The sequence below is a fragment of the Haliotis rubra genome, unplaced genomic scaffold (genome assembly GCF_003918875.1).
Source record: "Haliotis rubra isolate DU_JTF1 unplaced genomic scaffold, ASM391887v1 Scf176, whole genome shotgun sequence".
NCBI lineage: Eukaryota > Metazoa > Mollusca > Gastropoda > Lepetellida > Haliotidae > Haliotis > Haliotis rubra.
Window position 1 is genome coordinate 1,605,001 of NW_025765736.1, and position 18,165 is coordinate 1,623,165.

The window sequence follows — 18,165 nt, forward strand, 5'->3', positions numbered from 1 at the left end:
GGTTTAATGTCGTACTTGAGAATATTTCGCTCATATGACGATGTGCATGCGTGGCTGATAGTACTAGCCGAGACATAAGCTAGTTTTATAGTGCTAGCCTACTGAGATACCATGCCACAGTGAAGCATGAATACCCATCTCACACACTTTATACTGCCTCCTAGCTGACCAGTCCTTGTTGTATCCATTAATGCCGAGCGCCAGACAGGGACCAACAAGTACCATATTTAGCGTCTTTTGGAATGACGGGGTTGGGGATTGAACCCGTGACCTTCCGCTCTCCTGGCGGACGCTCTAACCACTACACCACGGAGGCAGTTCATCCATTAAAGTGTTGTCTTAGAAGATCATATTGTGTTTGATCTGGGAATCTCCTCCACGAAGCAGCCCTTCTTACATTAGCTGCAGTATTGGCAAAGTATCAGTGAGTGGGTAAGTATGGTTCTATGCCACTTTTCGCAATATTCCAGCAATGTCACGGTGGGGGACACAAGAAAGGGGTTTCACACGTTGTACCCATGTAGGGAATTGAACCCGGGCCTATTATCAATCCAAGAACAAAAATAACATTCGTGAGATTCACAGCCCTTTAAGGCATTTGGACACAAGGCACAAGGATTTAATACGATTTTTTTTCTTCAGGACATGAGCTGATAGACTGTGGAGACGCGTATCCTGGTCTCTGGAAATGCAGCACCTGCAAGGAAAACCTGTATCAGTGTGACTATGTCACACCGGAATACAGTGTAAAGTGTCAACCTCCATCATGTCCAGAATTAGGGAAAGGTATGGTCAACTTTTTACCAGACAACCAGCTCAGGGTTTTACGCAACACACAAATGAGGAGAATGGATGCAGAAACCCCCAAATACTGCATCTGAGGTGTCGCACAAAAATACGTACCGCGTATCAGGAGTAGTTTGTATCTGTAGTTCCACCCATCAGCCACCGTCCACATGACTACTGATTCATTCCAAGCTCTGAAGTCATTATCTCAACGTACAGTACACTACACCATTTCAATACTCTAAATTACCCTCATATTACAACCACAGACCTGTAAAGTTTATTAACGTGAGTCCCTGGACTCTAACTTTTGTAAGTCACGATAAAACCCTGAATCAGCTACATGAGAAAATTCTGTTCCAAAGCACTACATCAGTAGACAGACAACAAAAACTTACTGGGACTGGCAATTTGCTCAAACTGTGCGCTCCTTTCGATAACTCAACTGTCCCTTTCTAACTTCACAGGGAACGAAATGTTTCAAAATTTCCCACTAGTACAGGACCAGTGAGTGGACAATAATTAGTGGTCCTGTCTGTACTTCTCTGGTCCAAAATAACGTTCATAGATTTACTTAACTATCAATACAAAATTCACTGGCCACCAGGACCACGGCAGAGTTATCATTTAGTGGTCCTGATGAATTTTAAGTAGCCAGGGACCACAGGACCAGCATAAATTTTGCACACTGCTTCACTGAAATAATTTACTAGTGGTTTTTCAAGATCGTAGAGGACCTTTTTGTTCATTATTTCAATGAAAATTTTCCTCTTGGTGAGAGCAGTTTGAAGATATCACAAACTGAACTTCAAATGTACTAAAACAGATGACCAGATCCCGTTAGTCGCCTCTTACGACAAGTATGGGATGCTTAAGACCAATTCTAGGGACTGTTGCATTTTGTAATTATTTTTATGCCTCATTTCTGGATTGAGAGTATTCATTTTAAATTCATGGTTCATTGTTATGATAATTACCTCTGTTTCAGAGACCAGTGTGAAAGTGGTAGATTTTGAGAACAAGACCTGTCGTGTTTTATGTGTCTGCAATGAAACAAATGGTTATACTGGCAAATCAGGTGCAACATGCTCCAAACATCCTGTCTGTGGCTTGGACAAGGAATTGAAAAATGGTAAGTAAAGCTGGTTTTTCTGTTGTTGAATGAAGGTTTCAGAGCATTGCATTATGAAACAGCCCCTATGCCATCTTTTCCTATGGACTTTGTAGGTGGGCAGGCATGTATGCACATGTAGGCGGGTAGGCATGCTCACACATTGTAGGTGTGTGGGCGTGTACGCACAATGTCACTAGGTGGGTGTGACTGCATGTTGGCAGACATGCCAACCCTCCCGAATTTATTGGAATCGTCCCGAAAAATACATTTAGATTCTGCCGAAACCAAATTCATTCCGATATTTTTCAAAATATAACAAAGATATAGATAGTCCTACTTGCTGGAGGGCTAGGATCATCTTTGACTATAAATAATCATAATTAAATAAAAATAATACTTTCTCAAATTGTTTAAAATAGAAAGTTATCCGGAAGTCGAGTAGGCTGCCTGATAAATTCCATTCACTGTATATTTTATTCACTTAACATTCACAAACCAGTTTCAGTTGTATAAGGATCGCTATGTGTAATGACATTGAAAAGTTTCGTTCCTTGAGTGTCACAATCTATAGGGATCCCTAATTTGTTGGGAAAATTCCTAATTTTTTCTATCATAGGGATCTCAGATTCCTAATTGCACCAATTCAGGGTTGGCATGACTGTGTTGTTTGTGCACATTATTGCTGTTTGTGCACATTATTGCTGTTTGTGCACATTATTGCTGTTTGTGAACATTATAGCTGTTTGTGCACATTATTGCTGTTTGTGAACATTATAGCTGTTTGTGCACATTATTGCTGTTTGTGCACATTATTGCTGTTTGTGCACATTATAGCTGTTTGTGCACATTATTGCTGTTTGTGCTCTACACATAGGTAGTTAGTGTTGCCATTCATTTTTATGTGTAGGAAGCGAAAGTGGCAAGCAATTACACAGATAATGAGACATATCATACATTGAAGTCAAATGTCTACTAAAATTTGTCGCTACTTTGAAGGCTGGCTAAACAATCTGTTTTAAAGTGACACCCTGACATCAGTCTAGATAACAGTTGATAGTGTTCATTAATGAATAAACATCATGAACTCTACTTACATACCTTCCACTGTAGTCTCCTCTTCAGTTGTAAACGATTCTTCAGTCAACTTCACGCCAACTTTTCTTATATCTATTTTGTACTGCAGGGACGTGTGTTGACTGCAGCCCAGGGTTCCACAATCCGGACACCGAGTATGGACCTTGTGTTGCATATGAGACCACGCCTCCATCAACAAGGTCGGTGTGACATGGATTCTCAAAAAGTCAATATGTCATTTAGGAGATAAACCTGCTGTGATGTCTGATAGAATCCAAATGTAGAGTAGATACTTCTCATAGCAATTTGGAACAGAATGCTTTTGCTTGGAAATGAAGCTTTCTTCAATGTCATGGTATAGTCATTTTGGCTCAAAATCGGACTGATGAATTGCAATCTCACTCGAAAACTAAAAAACATAATACTCGATGAAACGCTGATCATAATCAAAACATCAGACCAACTGATTTTTTTCGCAGACTTTATGTCCTAAAACTAAAAAAGTTGTTTCACAAACTATCATTGAAATTTTGACTATGTGTTACAAGGGAGGACTGCAAAGAGAGGAACAGCCAGGTGTACGAGGAACATGTGCACAGGTGGCGACAAAGTTATTGAATCATATACCTGTGCTGTGCTGTCTCCATCCTTTCTCGCACACCTGGCTGTTCCTCTCTTTGCACCCCTCCCTCGTAACAAATAGTGAACTGTGTCGAAATTTTAATGATAGTTTGTTGAAAAAATTCGTTATTTTTAGGACATAAATTTTGCAAAAAAATCAGAGTTGGTCTGACGTTTTGATTATGATCAGTGTTTCATTGAGTATTATATGTTTTTTAGTTTTCGAGTTTGATTGCAATTCATCGGTTCGATTTTGAGCCAAACGGACTATAGAACATTGTCTTAATGATAAAACTCACAGATCCCATACTGGGTAGACTTTTACTTTCTTTGTTTTTTAGCTCACCTTCCACTAAATCTCCACCTGTAACAACTTAAGTGTTCATTGGACTGGGTAGACTTTTACTTCCTGTATCTTTTGTAGCTCACCTGTCACTAAATCTCCACCTGTAGCAGCTTGAGTGTTCATTGGACTGGGTAGACTTACTTCCTGTATCTGTTTTAGCTCACCTGTCACTAGATCTCCACCTGTAACAGCTTGAGTGTCGGTTGGACTGAGTAGACTTTTCCTTTCTGTATGTTTTTTAGCTCACCTGTCACTTTCAAATCTACACCAAGGAGCAGTTCTAGCCCCTCAGATCAGGGTAGGTTCACAATCATTGTTACACATGTTCTTTTGCCAAAGTTTCTTACATGGATCTGTAAAAAATATAAACAGGGATTGGGATAAAGAACTTTGACAATGGTCCATTTTCAGGACTATTTAGCCATTTTCTGAATTTAGAATGGGCCATTGCCCTTGTATCAATAGTAAAACTTCAAAATTTTAATGATAGTTTGTTGAACAAATTCGTTATTTTTAGGACACAAATTTTTGCAAAAATAGTCACAGAGCTGGGTCTGACGCTTTGATTATGATCAGTGTTTCATTGGAGTATTATATGTTTTTAGTTTGCCGAGTTTGATTGCAATTCATCGCCGGTTCGGGATTTTGAGCCAAACGGACTATAGAACATTGTCTTAATGATAAAACTCACAGATCCCATACTGGGTAGACTTTTACTTTCTTTGTTTTTTAGCTCACCTTCCACTAAATCTCCACCTGTAACAACTTAAGTGTTCATTGGACTGGGTAGACTTTTACTTCCTGTATCTTTTGTAGCTCACCTGTCACTAAATCTCCACCTGTAGCAGCTTGAGTGTTCATTGGACTGGGTAGACTTACTTCCTGTATCTGTTTTAGCTCACCTGTCACTAGATCTCCACCTGTAACAGCTTGAGTGTCGGTTGGACTGAGTAGACTTTTCCTTTCTGTATGTTTTTTAGCTCACCTGTCACTAAATCTACACCAAGTAGCAGTCCTAGCCCCTCAGATCAGGGGTAGGTTCACAATCATTATTACACATGTTCTTTGCCAAAGTTTCTTACATGGATCTGTAAAATATAAACAGGGATTGGGATAGAGAACTTTGACAATGGGCCATTTTCAGGATTATTTGCCATTTTCTGAATTTAGAATGGGCCATTGCCCTTGTATCAATAGTAAACTTCAAAATTTTAATGATAGTTTGTTAAACAACTTTGTTATTTTTAGGACAAATTCTGCAAAATAGTCACAGAGTTGGTCTGACGTTTTGATTATGATCAGTGTTTCATTGAGTATTTTATGTTTTGTAGTTTTCGAGTTTGATTGCAATTCATCGGTCCGATTTTGAGCCAAACGGACTATAGAACATTGTCTTAATGATAAAACTCACAGATCCCATACTGGGTAGACTTTTACTTTCTTTGTTTTTTAGCTCACCTTCCACTAAATCTCCACCTGTAACAACTTAAGTGTTCATTGGACTGGGTAGACTTTTACTTCCTGTATCTTTTGTAGCTCACCTGTCACTAAATCTCCACCTGTAGCAGCTTGAGTGTTCACTGGACTGGGTAGACTTACTTCCTGTATCTGTTTTAGCTCACCTGTCACTAAATCTCCACCTGTAAGAGCTTGAGTGTTGGGTGGACTGGGTAGACTTTTACTTCCTGTATCTGTTTTAGCTCACCTGTCACTAAATCTACACCAAGTAGCAGTCCTAGCCCCTCAGATCAGGGGTAGGTTCACAATCATTATTACACATGTTCTTTGCCAAAGTTTCTTACTTGGATCTGTAAAATATAAACAGGGATTGGGATAGAGAACTTTGACAATGGGCCATTTTCAGGATTATTAGCCATTTTCTGAATTTAGAATGGGCCACTGCCCTTGTATCAATAGTAAACTTCGAAATTTTAATGGGCCATTTTTTATTCTTATGTGCAAAATGGCCCATGGCCCCTGCCTTTTCCAATCCCTGTATAAATTTTAAGATGTCGTTTTCTTACTGTATAACAATTTCTGTATCAAATATAATGTCATGTACTTTATATCTGTACTACCAGTTCAATCTTATATGTCTTGTCTTTTTTACCATTTCTGGCCTCGGGACGTTGGGTAGCCTAGTGGTTAAAGCGTTTGCTTGTCATGCTGAAAACAGGATCGATTCCCACATGGGTACAATGCGTGAAGCCCATTTCTGGTGTCCCCACCGTGATATACCTGGAATATTGCTAAAAGTGGCATGGTACAATACTCACTCACTCATTTCTAGTCTCCCCTGTTGTAAGTGAGTGAGTTGGGCATTATGCTGCTTTTTAGCAATAATTCAGCTTTTTCATGGTAGGGAACACCAGAAAGAGGTTCACACATTGTATCCATGAGGGGAATCGAACCTTGGTCTCCAGTGTGATGGGAGAACACTATAACCACTAGGCTACCCCTACCCCCGATGTTGTTATATTGCTGAATATTGATAAAATAACCCATAAAACCCTGGTTGTTAAAGAAATTGCTCGTCACGCTGAAGACCCGGGTTCGGTTCCCCACATGGGTCCATTGTGTGAAGCCCATTTCTGGTGTCCCCCGTCGTGATGTTGCTGGAATGTTGCTAAAAGCCGCATAAAACTAAACTCACTCACTCTGTACTATTGCTGGATGTACATTATGAATTCAAAAAAAAACAACCTCATTTTGGCATGTGTCTGAAGTTTGACTTGCAAGTGCATTTTTCATCATACACATTAAACTAAGATTATAATGCAATATCAGAAATAAATGTTAATATTTTTTGGTCTTTTCAGATCCGGGCAATCTAACATTATTTGGATTTTAGTCCCCTGCCTTGCGCTCATCATTGTTGTCGTCCTTGTCGTCTTTCTCTGGTATTGTTGCAGAGGTGAATGTTTATGTCATTCTCGCTTGTATTTACTTACAGTTTATCTCTCACACATGAGGATTCTTTGGGTTTTCAGTATAATTTCACTTCCTTCGGACAATCATTTTCAATATCAATAAAAAAATAGCTAATATTTAAAGTGAGTTTGTACACATCCAGGACACAATAATACGTTATTCACTGCAGAAGAAATCACGTAGTTGTCACAACTGCATTCAATCAAGCTAGACAGGTCTAGGGTACTTCCACTCTGTTGATTTGTCATTTGGTTATTTTTAACAATTTTTATCCCCCGCAACGCGTTTTGCGGGGGGTATTAAAATGGACTCCGTCCGTCCGTCCGTGCACATTTGTCTTTTCCGGAGCAGAACTCTAAAAGCATTCAATATTTCTTCACCAAACTTGGCACATACATTGATCTGGTGGTGTACTGGTGCCTTTTGGCAGTTTTGGAATTCAGAATAAAATATTTTTGGCGTTTCCATGTCAACAAGTTCGACTTAGACTGAAATTGGTGGTAGTGCTCTTTTCCGGAGCAGAACTTTAAAACCGTTCACTATTTCTTCACCAAACTTGGCATATAGATTGGTCTGGTGGTGTACTGGTGCCTTTTGGTAGTTTTGGAATTCTGAATCAAATATTTTTGGCGTTTCCATGGCAACAAGTTTGACTGAGACTGAAATTGGTGATAGTGCTCCTTTCAATGCTCTCCTTCCACTTTTCTATATACACACCTAAATATTTGACATAGTCATAACTCGTAGACATAATCATGAAGAGTATTTTGCCATTGCGGGGGATATTGATGACTTTGTCTTCTTGTCTTGCATATTTTGAGGCTAAATTGTAATTGATTTGGCATATTTTATGAAAATAAAATGGTGGTTGGGTAGCCTAGTGGTTAAAGTCATGATGTCCAACTTCTGTTTCAGGTCAGACACATGCATGCAATATGGCTTGCTGCAACAGTACCGCCATTCAGAACCCGAACAGGCAACAGGACCAAGGTACGTATAGTTGCATCATGGTCCATACTTCCAGGCTCATATTTCAGTATGTTTGATAAAACCGCTTCAATCTCTACTTATCTGCCCCAGAAAGAGATATCATATCATTCATTTTTTGTTAATTGCAGCTGCTGAAGCCCCAGAAAATCCACCTCCCTACACGTTTCTACCAAATGGTAAGAATAACATTTAGGGTTAGACAAAACAAACCTTTTTGTTTGAACATCACCACAATTTATTTTTGCCAGGGGGATAAAACCATATTAAAAAAAATAAATTACATGCCAGGGGGATATAGTTGACACTTCGTCCGTCCGTAATCATTTTGTTTTGTTTAACGTAAAGTGATTTCTTTTGCTATTTAGAGATTTTTGTGATGATTTATTTTCTCTGTATCCATGGAAATGATTCGGACTTAGTCTCAAATGGGAGGGGTGGGCTTCGTTTCTGGGGCACAACTCAAAAACGGTTCATTATTTTAATATCTTTCAACAGAACTTGGCAGATATGAGACAGATCTTGAAGTGGTACCTTTTGCTATTTACAGATTTTTGACATTTATATTTTTCATGATTTCCATGGAAATGATTTGGACTTAGTCTAAAGGAAAATCAAGCTGGACTTAAGTAACTGTCAGATGATTTCTTCTTTCGAATATGTGGGGGCTCGGTGGATATGTCATCTGGTGATGACTCTTGTTTGTATGTGTAAGAGTTTTAAACTTATCCTATCAAACGTTATACACTTTCCCCTCTACTTTCGACAGTGGATTGAAAACAACCTGAAAGAATGTTTCCGCCTTCTTTGAATTGTTACCCTGAACACACTGCTTCGATAATTAGGGGATAACTGTACTGTGTTGGAAGAATTGGGGACATATACTGGTGGTTGTATAGCCACAAATTTAGTTATATCGGCGACGCGTAAAACAACATACCCAGGGCTTCTGCAAATGATAATGCCCTGAAACACAGAGTTACCCCTATAGTGTAGGGATACATTTAAAGGTTTTGGTGAATCGGTTTTCAAATTGCGACCATATATGCTGATTATACGGTCGGAAATTTATAGCATTGACCAATCAGAACTCGTGTTACATACTAATTTGAATTAGAATTACTGATATAGGACATCACTGGATGCCCAAGCAAGTCATGAAACCTGCGTGTGATTTTGAATTCAAGATCATAGAAAATACATACATATTACATTTTGATTCGTGTTATTAGGATTACAGTAAAACTGTTAATGGGGAAGTCATTATGCAGAAAACCTGTACTCTATTGATATCTGCAGACTATAGGGATGCACTAATCCACTATGAGCCAAAAATGATACAAATCACGATTATTGGTATCGAGTACAAATATTGGGTAACAAAGAGTGAGTTTAGTTTTATGCCACGCTTAGCAATATTCCAGCTATATGGCGGCGATCTTTAAATAATCAAGCCTGTACCAAACCAAAAGGGACTGAACTGAAGGCCTTGTACCGTTACCATACTGTGGTATGAGCATACCATTTCACACCTAGAATAGTCATTTGTAGTGATAGCAAATGATGAACTGAATTCATGAGTGAGTGAGTGAGTACGGTTTTGCGCCGCTTTTAGCAATATTCCAGCAATATCATGGCGGGGGACCCAGAAATGGGCTTCACACATTGGGGATTCGAACCCACCGCCCCAAACTGAATTCAGGAAGGACTACGGTTCGATTCACCAAATGGGTCATTTTCAAAATTGGTAGGATTTTCAATTCTTTATTACAGTAAAATCAAACTCATGAAAATTGATTTAGGTTTTATTCAAATGAAATCTCAAATACTTAATTATTCAATAATACAAACATGCAGGCTCAAATTTACTAATTGGCCTTTTAATTGATACATAAGTAATTAATAGGGTGAGGGAAAGTCCTGACCGTTACCACTTCTTAATCAGAATAAGGATTTTAAAATATAATTCATAAAAATCTTTTAAAGATGGCATACACAGCTTTTACACCGACTTAATCAAACTTGAAGGTAAAAAACTATTATCATTATTTTTGAAAGTGTTATTTTGTATCCTTCATTTATTTACCACAAAATAATTGCATTTTTCTAAAACATTATTGTGCATATAGCTTTCCGCAGGTAATATTGTCTAAAATAAACATCAGCTACTAAGCCCAGGACATCTTTAGATGACACCAGCATAAAGAGGAGTGTTTCATGTATTATCATGAATTAATTAGAGCAGTCAATTAACACCAGTAACGGTTAGGACAATAGTGGTAACGGTTTGGACAGGAATGGTAACGGGGCTGGACATAAACCTTAAACAATTTAATTCAACATAGAAACAGGTAACATGAAAGGAAAAAATTATATTATTTACTTCAACTGCTAACCCTATTTTGGACAGACAGTGAAATGTGTATTAGAAATTTTAACTTGTAACAAATGTGACATGTTTTCTTCCATGCTGTGGTAACGGTTTGGACATTTGTTATATCAATATGAAACTTGTGAATGAATTTAGGCTTTTGAATAAAAACAAACTGTAGCTTCTAAAGAATAGAAAAACACACCTGTCTAGGTTGAAAATCACTTATAATCTAAAGAAGAGTGCAATTGGGGAACGAAAATTGAATGAATAGTAACGGTTGTGACATTATTGGTAACGGTCAGGACATCAGTGTAACAAACAAATGTTATCCCTCTAAAAAGATCCAAAAGATTAAATTCTGAAAGGTACTGCAACAACTATGATACTGTACACATGGTCATGCTACACAGGCCACTGAATAGATGTCATTTTGCTGTTGATATTATGGTGCAATATTAGTCTCCACGAAATATCCTTCTTTCATTCACTTGGATACCTTTACTTTTTTGTTTATCGTGAGATGGTAACACATATTTATCAAATACAAAGGTTTGGCCAACATATTAGCACCTAGCAAATATTCAAAGTAAATGGTAGCCTTACATATCTCACAGTTAAAGTTAAAACAGTTTACACCCAAAATATCTTTAAAGGTTGGAATATTGTTACCATAGAAGTCCTAACCGTTACCCTTAATTTATAAAGACTATAGATCTTATAGAAAATAGAAACTTAACGTGATAAATTCGTTTTGGTTTATATTATTTAAAGCAGATAGATAAGTAAATAAAAAAAATATTATCACACCATGGAACATATTCTTTAAAATTAAAATTTATTAAAGATATGTCCAGACCGTTACTATTATTTGTCCAAACCGTTACTAGAGACTGTGTTTTTTATGCTACTACATCAAAACTCCTTTGAACAGTAAAATTCCATGCTTAAACTTATCTTAACCGTTAAAGTAATTATAAATTTGTTATATTTCAAATAGTAATGAACAACTTTTTGAAATACAAATCATTTTGTCCCGACCGTTACAAGGACTGTCCAAACCGTTACTTTGCAGAATGGTAACGGTTTGGACAGTAACGGTCAAGACAATTTGTAAGTAAATCTAAAATAAAAAAATGAATGATCCCTAAAAGATTTCAAAGGACATGCCTTCCACCTCTTCCATTTCTGGGCAACATATCCATTGAAATGTAAAAAACAAAGAGATATATTTGACACAAAATACATTGGTAACGGTCTGGACAATTAAGGTTGACACATAACATTTATACTTATTTGATGGTGTCAATTTTCTGCAAAATGTGAAATAATGTCATTATTTCTTTTGCTGTCACATCCACAGGGACTAGCTCAAGCAGACACAGGTAGTAGAATTACAATCCAGCTCCAGGGGGAAATTATTGCAGGAATTTCATACACTGGTAACGGTCAGGACACAAAATGACAGGACAAGCATGTTACAATTTGTAGAAAAAAACTTTTTAAGTTAAAAAAATAAATAAATGCAGTTTGAGTATGCCTGTTCAATCCTAAATGGCATAATATGAATTAGTTTGTTTATTTGCATTTATATTTACATTATTTGTGAACATTGATATCAGGACCGTCACCTCCGGACAGAGCAAATCTGCCAATTTTGATCCTAAAATGTGCCTAAATATAAACTTCAAAATGACAAGACTAATGATATACCACATTTACTGACTAGTAAACTTCTAAATATGTTTTCTAGCACAAAAAAATCCTTTTAAGTTAACAGATTTTTTTTTTATTTGGAACGGACAGAAAATCCTACCAATTTTGAAAATGACCCAAATACACGAGTGAATGGTATCAGACCTAGCAGACATTTATTCAAGCGACATTACTCAGTAACAGATTCGTTAATTCAGAGATCCGTTAAATTAGAGAGTTTCCATGGAGATGCTATCATCTGTTTTGATAGTGTCCTATTGTAATTCTATTTAATTTTCCAGGGGGTCTGTCTGCTGGAACTGGTGGCCATCATCAAAATGGAACCTCTGCTGCTCCTGGCAATGGAATCTCAAATCCCAGGCGAGATAGAACCCCCTGGTGATAGTCCAAGTGCAGTTCCTGATGTTCCTGGAAATCAAATCGCTGGTGACAGTCCAAATGTAGTTCCTGGTACTCCTGGAAATCAAATTCCCAGTGAGAGTCCAAATGGAATTCCAGGCTCTCCTGGAAGTGTTGATACTGGGGCTCCAGCAAATCGAATTCCTAATGCCAGGCCAAATGATGAAGAGGATGAAAATGGAGCAAATGGTTCACGTAGGAGTTCCATCTCAGAGAGACCAAGTCCTACTGGCACTGCTTATACGTCATCCAGATCCTTGGCGAGCAGTCCTGATTCACTGAACAGTCAAGACGACACTTCTGGTGAGTGAGTGGGAGGGTGAGTTGTGGTTGGGTGGACAAGTGAACGAGTGTGTGAGTGAGTTTTGGTTGGGTGGGCAAGTGAATGAGTGTATGGGTGAGTTTTGGTTGGGTGGGCAAGTGAACGAGTGTGTGGGTGAGTTTTGGTTGGGTTGGCAAGTGAACGAGTGGGTGGGTGAGTTTTGGTTGGGTGGGTAAGTGAACGAGTGTGTGGATGAGTTTTGGTTTGGTTGGCAAGTGAATGAGTGGGTGGGTGAATTTTGGTTGGATGGGTAAGTGAACGAGTGTGTGAGTGAGTTTTGGTTGGGTGGGCAAGTGAACGAGTGTGTGGGTGAGTTTTGGTTGGGTGGGCAAGTGAACGAGTGTGTGGGTGAGTTTTGGTTGGATGGGTAAGTGAACGAGTGTGTGAGTGAGTTTTGGTTGGAGTGGGCAAGTGAGCGAGAGTGTGTGGGTTAGTTTTGTTGGGTGGGTAGCGAACGAGTGAGCGAGTGGGTGAGTTTTGGTTGGGTGAGCAAGTGAGTGAGTGGGAGGGTGAGTTTTGGCTGGGTGGGCAAGTGGAGTGGGTGGGAGGGGTGAGTTTTGGGTTGAGGAGTGAGTGGGTGGGAGGGTGAGTTTTGGTTGGATGGGCAAGTGAGTGAGTGGGTAGGAGGGTGAGTTTTGGTTGGGCGGGCAAGTGAGTGGGTGGGAGGGTGAATTTTTGGTTGGGTGGGCAAGTGAGTGGGTGGGAGGGTGAGTTTTGGTTGAGTGAGTGAGTGGGTGGGAGGGTGAGTTTTGGTTGGATGGGTAAGTGAGAGTGTGAGGGTGAGTTTTGGTTGGGTGGGCAAGGAGTGTGTGGGAGGGTGAGTTTTTGGTTGCGGGCAAGGAGTGGAGGGAGGGTGAGTTTTGGTTGAGTGAGTGAGTGGGTGGGAGGGTGAGTTTTGGTTGGATGGGCAAGTGAGTGAGTGGGTAGGAGGGTGAGTTTTGGTTGGGTGGGCAAGTGAGTGGGTGGGAGGGTGAGTTTTGGTTGGGTGGGCAAGTGAATGAGTGGGTTGGTGTGAGTGTCAGCAGGCAGGTGCGAGAGCAAAATCATTTTGGGTGGATGAGTAACTTGTGTTGGGTGAGTGAGTTTGGTTTTATGTGTAATTAGGCAGCCTCTTTGTCACTCTAGTTATATAACCATGTGGTGCTGGCAATGTCTTGGATATCATCTCATGTTTATCACCCTTTGATAAGGAAATTGGCAACCTGACTTATCAAGGTCAACCTCAAGGTCAATGACTAAATTATTTACTTGCCAGAAAAAGTTACTGTATTCAAATGAAACTAATTCATCTATTAGCAAAAATTATTTAAAAAGTCATGCATGATCTACCTAGAAAGCCATTCGTTTAGTTTGTTTGCCATTTTTATGTCAAGCATCTTCTGTTATGGAAATATACATGCAAATATATTGTTTGGTAAGCCAATGAAATGTCACAGGCACCTGCTATTTATCTATTACTTACTATGTTTCAGATCAGTTTTTACTGCCGGGCCCCTTGATGTCAGAGGGCACAAGCTTGAACCTGCAAACACAAGAACTCAGATCTACGGACCCGGAGGAAACAAAACGGAAAATGCCAATCCCAGCTCAGGATATAGGCACTGGTTCTGATGACAACGAAGAATCTCAGGGACTGCTGGGTGGAGGTGAATGTGGCCTGGTAGAGCTCGACAATGACAGAGACTTATCACATGTACCACTTGTACATTGAACTGTTGCGATGATGTGTGATGCTGTAGTTGACCGAGGACACACCTGTTACGTAGAGATGATTGTTTTGTCAGTATTAATATTTTAATAACCTTTTTCAGACTTTTTTGGTCTTTTAGAGAGTATTAAGTTTGTTTTGTAAAATGTTCAAATGTTGAAAAACAGCACACTAAATTAAGAAAAGTTATGGAATCAATTTCTTTACTATACGATCAAATTATTGTATTGCTTGACAATGGTGTAAGGATATATACCGAATTGTAAGTTTACAGTACAGAGAAGTTGGCAATTGTTGAACGACAGTCTAGAAGTTGGTGAGTAAAAATGAAGCATACAGCTTTTTGGATAACAACTTCTTGTTATTGCATAGAGCGACATGTCAGTGTAGATTCTTACACCGTTACCAAGGTAACGTGATAAACGGGAGGAGTTTATTCTAGCTTCAATCAAAGAATCAGTGAAGAAATCTGTCTGGATTGTCAAAGAAATTGTCAACTTCTAAGAAATTCCTTTCATAGATTTCTAAAACAGCTGAGCTGGGCTCGCTTGTATTCAGTGGATAAACATTAAGTGACATCTATCGACCACTTTAAGGTGTGTGTCGCTGATTTGGAACTTTTAGTAAGGCAGGCTTCAGTATATTGTATATGAAGCAGACAGACGTTTGGGGCTGAGATAAGAGTGCCTTGGGATATCGGCTATTAGTTTTTCAATATTTTTTTAAAAACAAATCTGCTGTATTTACTGTTTAAATGATTTTAACTATTCATGTATTTTATGAAACTGCTGCTGCAGCATCGTCGTCAAAGAAATCTGGGAAAATGAAAACATCAAGAAAGGCGAGTTTTCCACCAAAACATATTCAAAACAGAAGGTCTTGAAACATGATAACAGGATTGTCAACCCACTCTGTCAGTGTATTCCATTCCATTCAGGCAGGAGTGAGAGTTAATGAGTTGATTTATAATCACATCAGCAATATTTCAACAATATTTCATCCACATCATGACCATTCAGGCAAGAAGGAAATGTGGGTTACATATAGTGATGCAGTTGATGACCATCCCATTACCATTAGCTTGATAAAGATCATGAGTATGTTTCAGCTTTAATCACAGAATCATGGTGAAATCCGTCTTCACATTAATGGATTGTCATTTACAATCCAAATTAGAATCTATCAGTGATCTAGGGCAAAGTACGGAATCGCTGGACATATCCCATACTTATAAAGCTTTAGTATCCAAGGTGGGACTGCGTTTGTACAAAGAGCTGAGATGATGGGGGAAACATATTGTCCTGGAGGTTCTTATTGTCAGAAGTATGACAATTGCAGTGGACAGTTTTGCCCTGAGTTATCCAGGATGAAGGGCTCTTCATCAGCACCAATCATGCTCGAAACTGACTTACGAAATTGTTTCAAGATTTAAAAGAGAAGATATCAAAGTCTTTAAAGTGTATCATATTTGTAAACCCCTCCCTGTCTTCTTCTTCCTCTCTCCACCCCCCCTGAAAAAGTTACTGGGTCCCTACAGATTGATGTCTTTCAATATTGTTGAATTTCTGGTTGCAGCTTTGAGATTATTAAATTTGGAGTATATTTATATCTGTTAAATATCATGTGTGCAGTGCAAAGAAAATCCTTCCATATTTCTATACTGATGTTACAGAATATATTTTAAATCCAAATCTATTAACAAATTGTACATAATGCTTTAAGAAATTCCAACTTACATACATTCTGGAAATGAACTTGTCGTTTATTTCTTTGGAAAGTTGGGACTGGTCGTGGGACTGTATTGTTTCTTGTGGACTAAGTTAGTAAATGTATTTAGTAAATGTTGAAAAATTAAAAAGGTTATTTGAAATAATTGAATAGACCCTATTTGGCGACATCCGCCTTCTTACCCATGTCATGTTTCCATGACAACATCCCCACACCAAATAAGTGCCTGATGCCTTTGTATTCAATTCATGTCATGTCAAGTATTTGTCATGAGGCAAATTACCGTATTTACTTAAATTAATTTAATCCTTTCCAGATTTTTACATTGTAATATTTATGAGTTACATGTGTCGCGACATAACTTTTATGGCAGTCATGAGCAGAGTAAATCGTGGGAATACTCTGCCTGCACAACTCTGGGTCCCGGTCTAGAAAGTGATCGTAACGCTAAGGTGACCATAATCCCAAACATTTAACATTGACTTACCAATATCACTTTGTTGACCAGCGTCCTGTACACCCAAATGAACCATGTAAGTTGCAATTTCTTCTGATACTGATATTTTAGAGATATTTTCTTGTGATATCAGCCACAGTGCCTTGTAGTATACTCTCTAAAGAATATTTCAATGTGAGATTCAAGTTAATACTGGTTTTTCTGATCAGTTTGGTGGTCATGTGACAGAAGATACTCTCAAAGTCAATATGTCAGACTTGTCATGCCCACGTCTCGCAGGGAGCTAGAAATCCGGCCATCTTTCTCTTCACAATCTCTCTATCTTTCTGAACATTTATGTTTAATATCGTGAATTAAACCATTTTTGTAATCCGTCTCTATGGTTCAGTTAAAGAAAAAAATAAGCTAACAAAACCAAACCAACAATACAACTACTGATAAGAGTATTCTTATTCTTACAATGTAGGGTCCGGATCCACAAAGTGATGGTAACGTTGGTAACATTATGACCTGTCGTATGTTTCATCATAGACTTACGAATGTCGTAGAGCTGTTTTGTGTATGTGGACCCAGTAGAACTATTTTGTTATGAGAGTTTTAGCAACTCTGGCACACAATGCAAACTATTGAGCTGGCTTTTTTACTTTTGTATTAAGATTAGAGGTTAAGATTATTCAAATATATTAGGGGCGGTGGGGTAGCCTAGTGGTTAAAGCGTTGGCTCGTCACGCCGAAGGCCCAGGTTCGATTCCCCACATGGGCACAATGTGTTAAGCCCATTTCTGGTGTCCCGCCGTGATATTGCTGGAATATTGCTAAAAGCGGCGTAAAACTAAACTCAGTCAGTCAGTCAGTCAAATATATTAATAAATATTCCTATATCTGTGCCTAAAACATTTTATAAAAAACTGATAAAAAAAATATATTAAAACATTAAAAAAAATGGAAAAAAGAAATGAGCAGATGGGTTGCAATATCCAGAGGAAAGTCTGGTTGAGAATGGATACGATATCAACGATATCGACGATATCCTGTGTCCATGTCACATGACTACCAACACTGAAAACCATGTAGATCGTACAGCAGATACAGTGTGTGCTGCCGTGTGGTCTTGTCCATAGACCCCAGGTCACAAATCAGTTGAAGTTAAGCAGCGTTGGTCACAGAGAATCTGGGATGGGTGACTGTGTACGGCAGCTTGACTCTTGAGAGTTTCCTGCGCCACAATGAAGCACATGTGATACATGCGGTCTTACCTTATGCAAGTGAGTTTGTTCAAAAATACCTCTGTCCACCCAGCAGAAAATGGGTACCCGGTGGGATAAGTCATGACCGTTAACCTTCTAACGCCTCGCAGGTAGCTTGGTAATAATGTGTTTATAAATAACCATAATTATAGATATACATTATCACGAATGTTGAGGTGAAGTGAATGTCAAGGTTAAGTTGCCGTTAAAACAAGATTTTCCTTCTCTCACAAACAGAACTACTTGAGCTTGATATGCCATGTATGGCATCTACAGGAGGAATATGGCATACTCGTATATCAATAGATCAGATCCATATTCACATAAAAATTAAAATTCACATAGTTCTCTCTTCCAG

General features: G+C 38.6%; 1 protein-coding gene across 7 annotated transcripts in view; it reads left to right on the forward strand.

Moving 5' to 3' along the window:
• LOC124273092 (circumsporozoite protein-like) overlaps window positions 1-14,937 on the forward strand; it is a 28,007-nt gene extending 13,070 nt beyond the window's left edge. For 2 of the 7 annotated variants that reach the window (XM_046708314.1, XM_046708313.1), the window contains 9 exons: window positions 643-786; window positions 1,775-1,918; window positions 3,084-3,174; window positions 4,922-4,975; window positions 5,642-5,695; window positions 6,761-6,855; window positions 7,788-7,862; window positions 7,991-8,038; window positions 12,228-12,349. In XM_046708314.1, the coding sequence (XP_046564270.1) occupies window positions 643-786; window positions 1,775-1,918; window positions 3,084-3,174; window positions 4,922-4,975; window positions 5,642-5,695; window positions 6,761-6,855; window positions 7,788-7,862; window positions 7,991-8,038; window positions 12,228-12,328 (806 nt within the window). In that variant the 3' untranslated portion in view covers window positions 12,329-12,349. Of the gene's footprint in view, window positions 1-642; window positions 787-1,774; window positions 1,919-3,083; window positions 3,175-4,183; window positions 4,240-4,921; window positions 4,976-5,641; window positions 5,696-6,759; window positions 6,856-7,787; window positions 7,863-7,990; window positions 8,039-12,227; window positions 12,649-14,139 lie in introns of those variants that run through there. The other 5 variants (XM_046708315.1, XM_046708316.1, XM_046708317.1 and 2 more) reach the window with 5 other exon arrangements.
• Window positions 14,938-18,165: the final 3,228 nt, after the last annotated feature.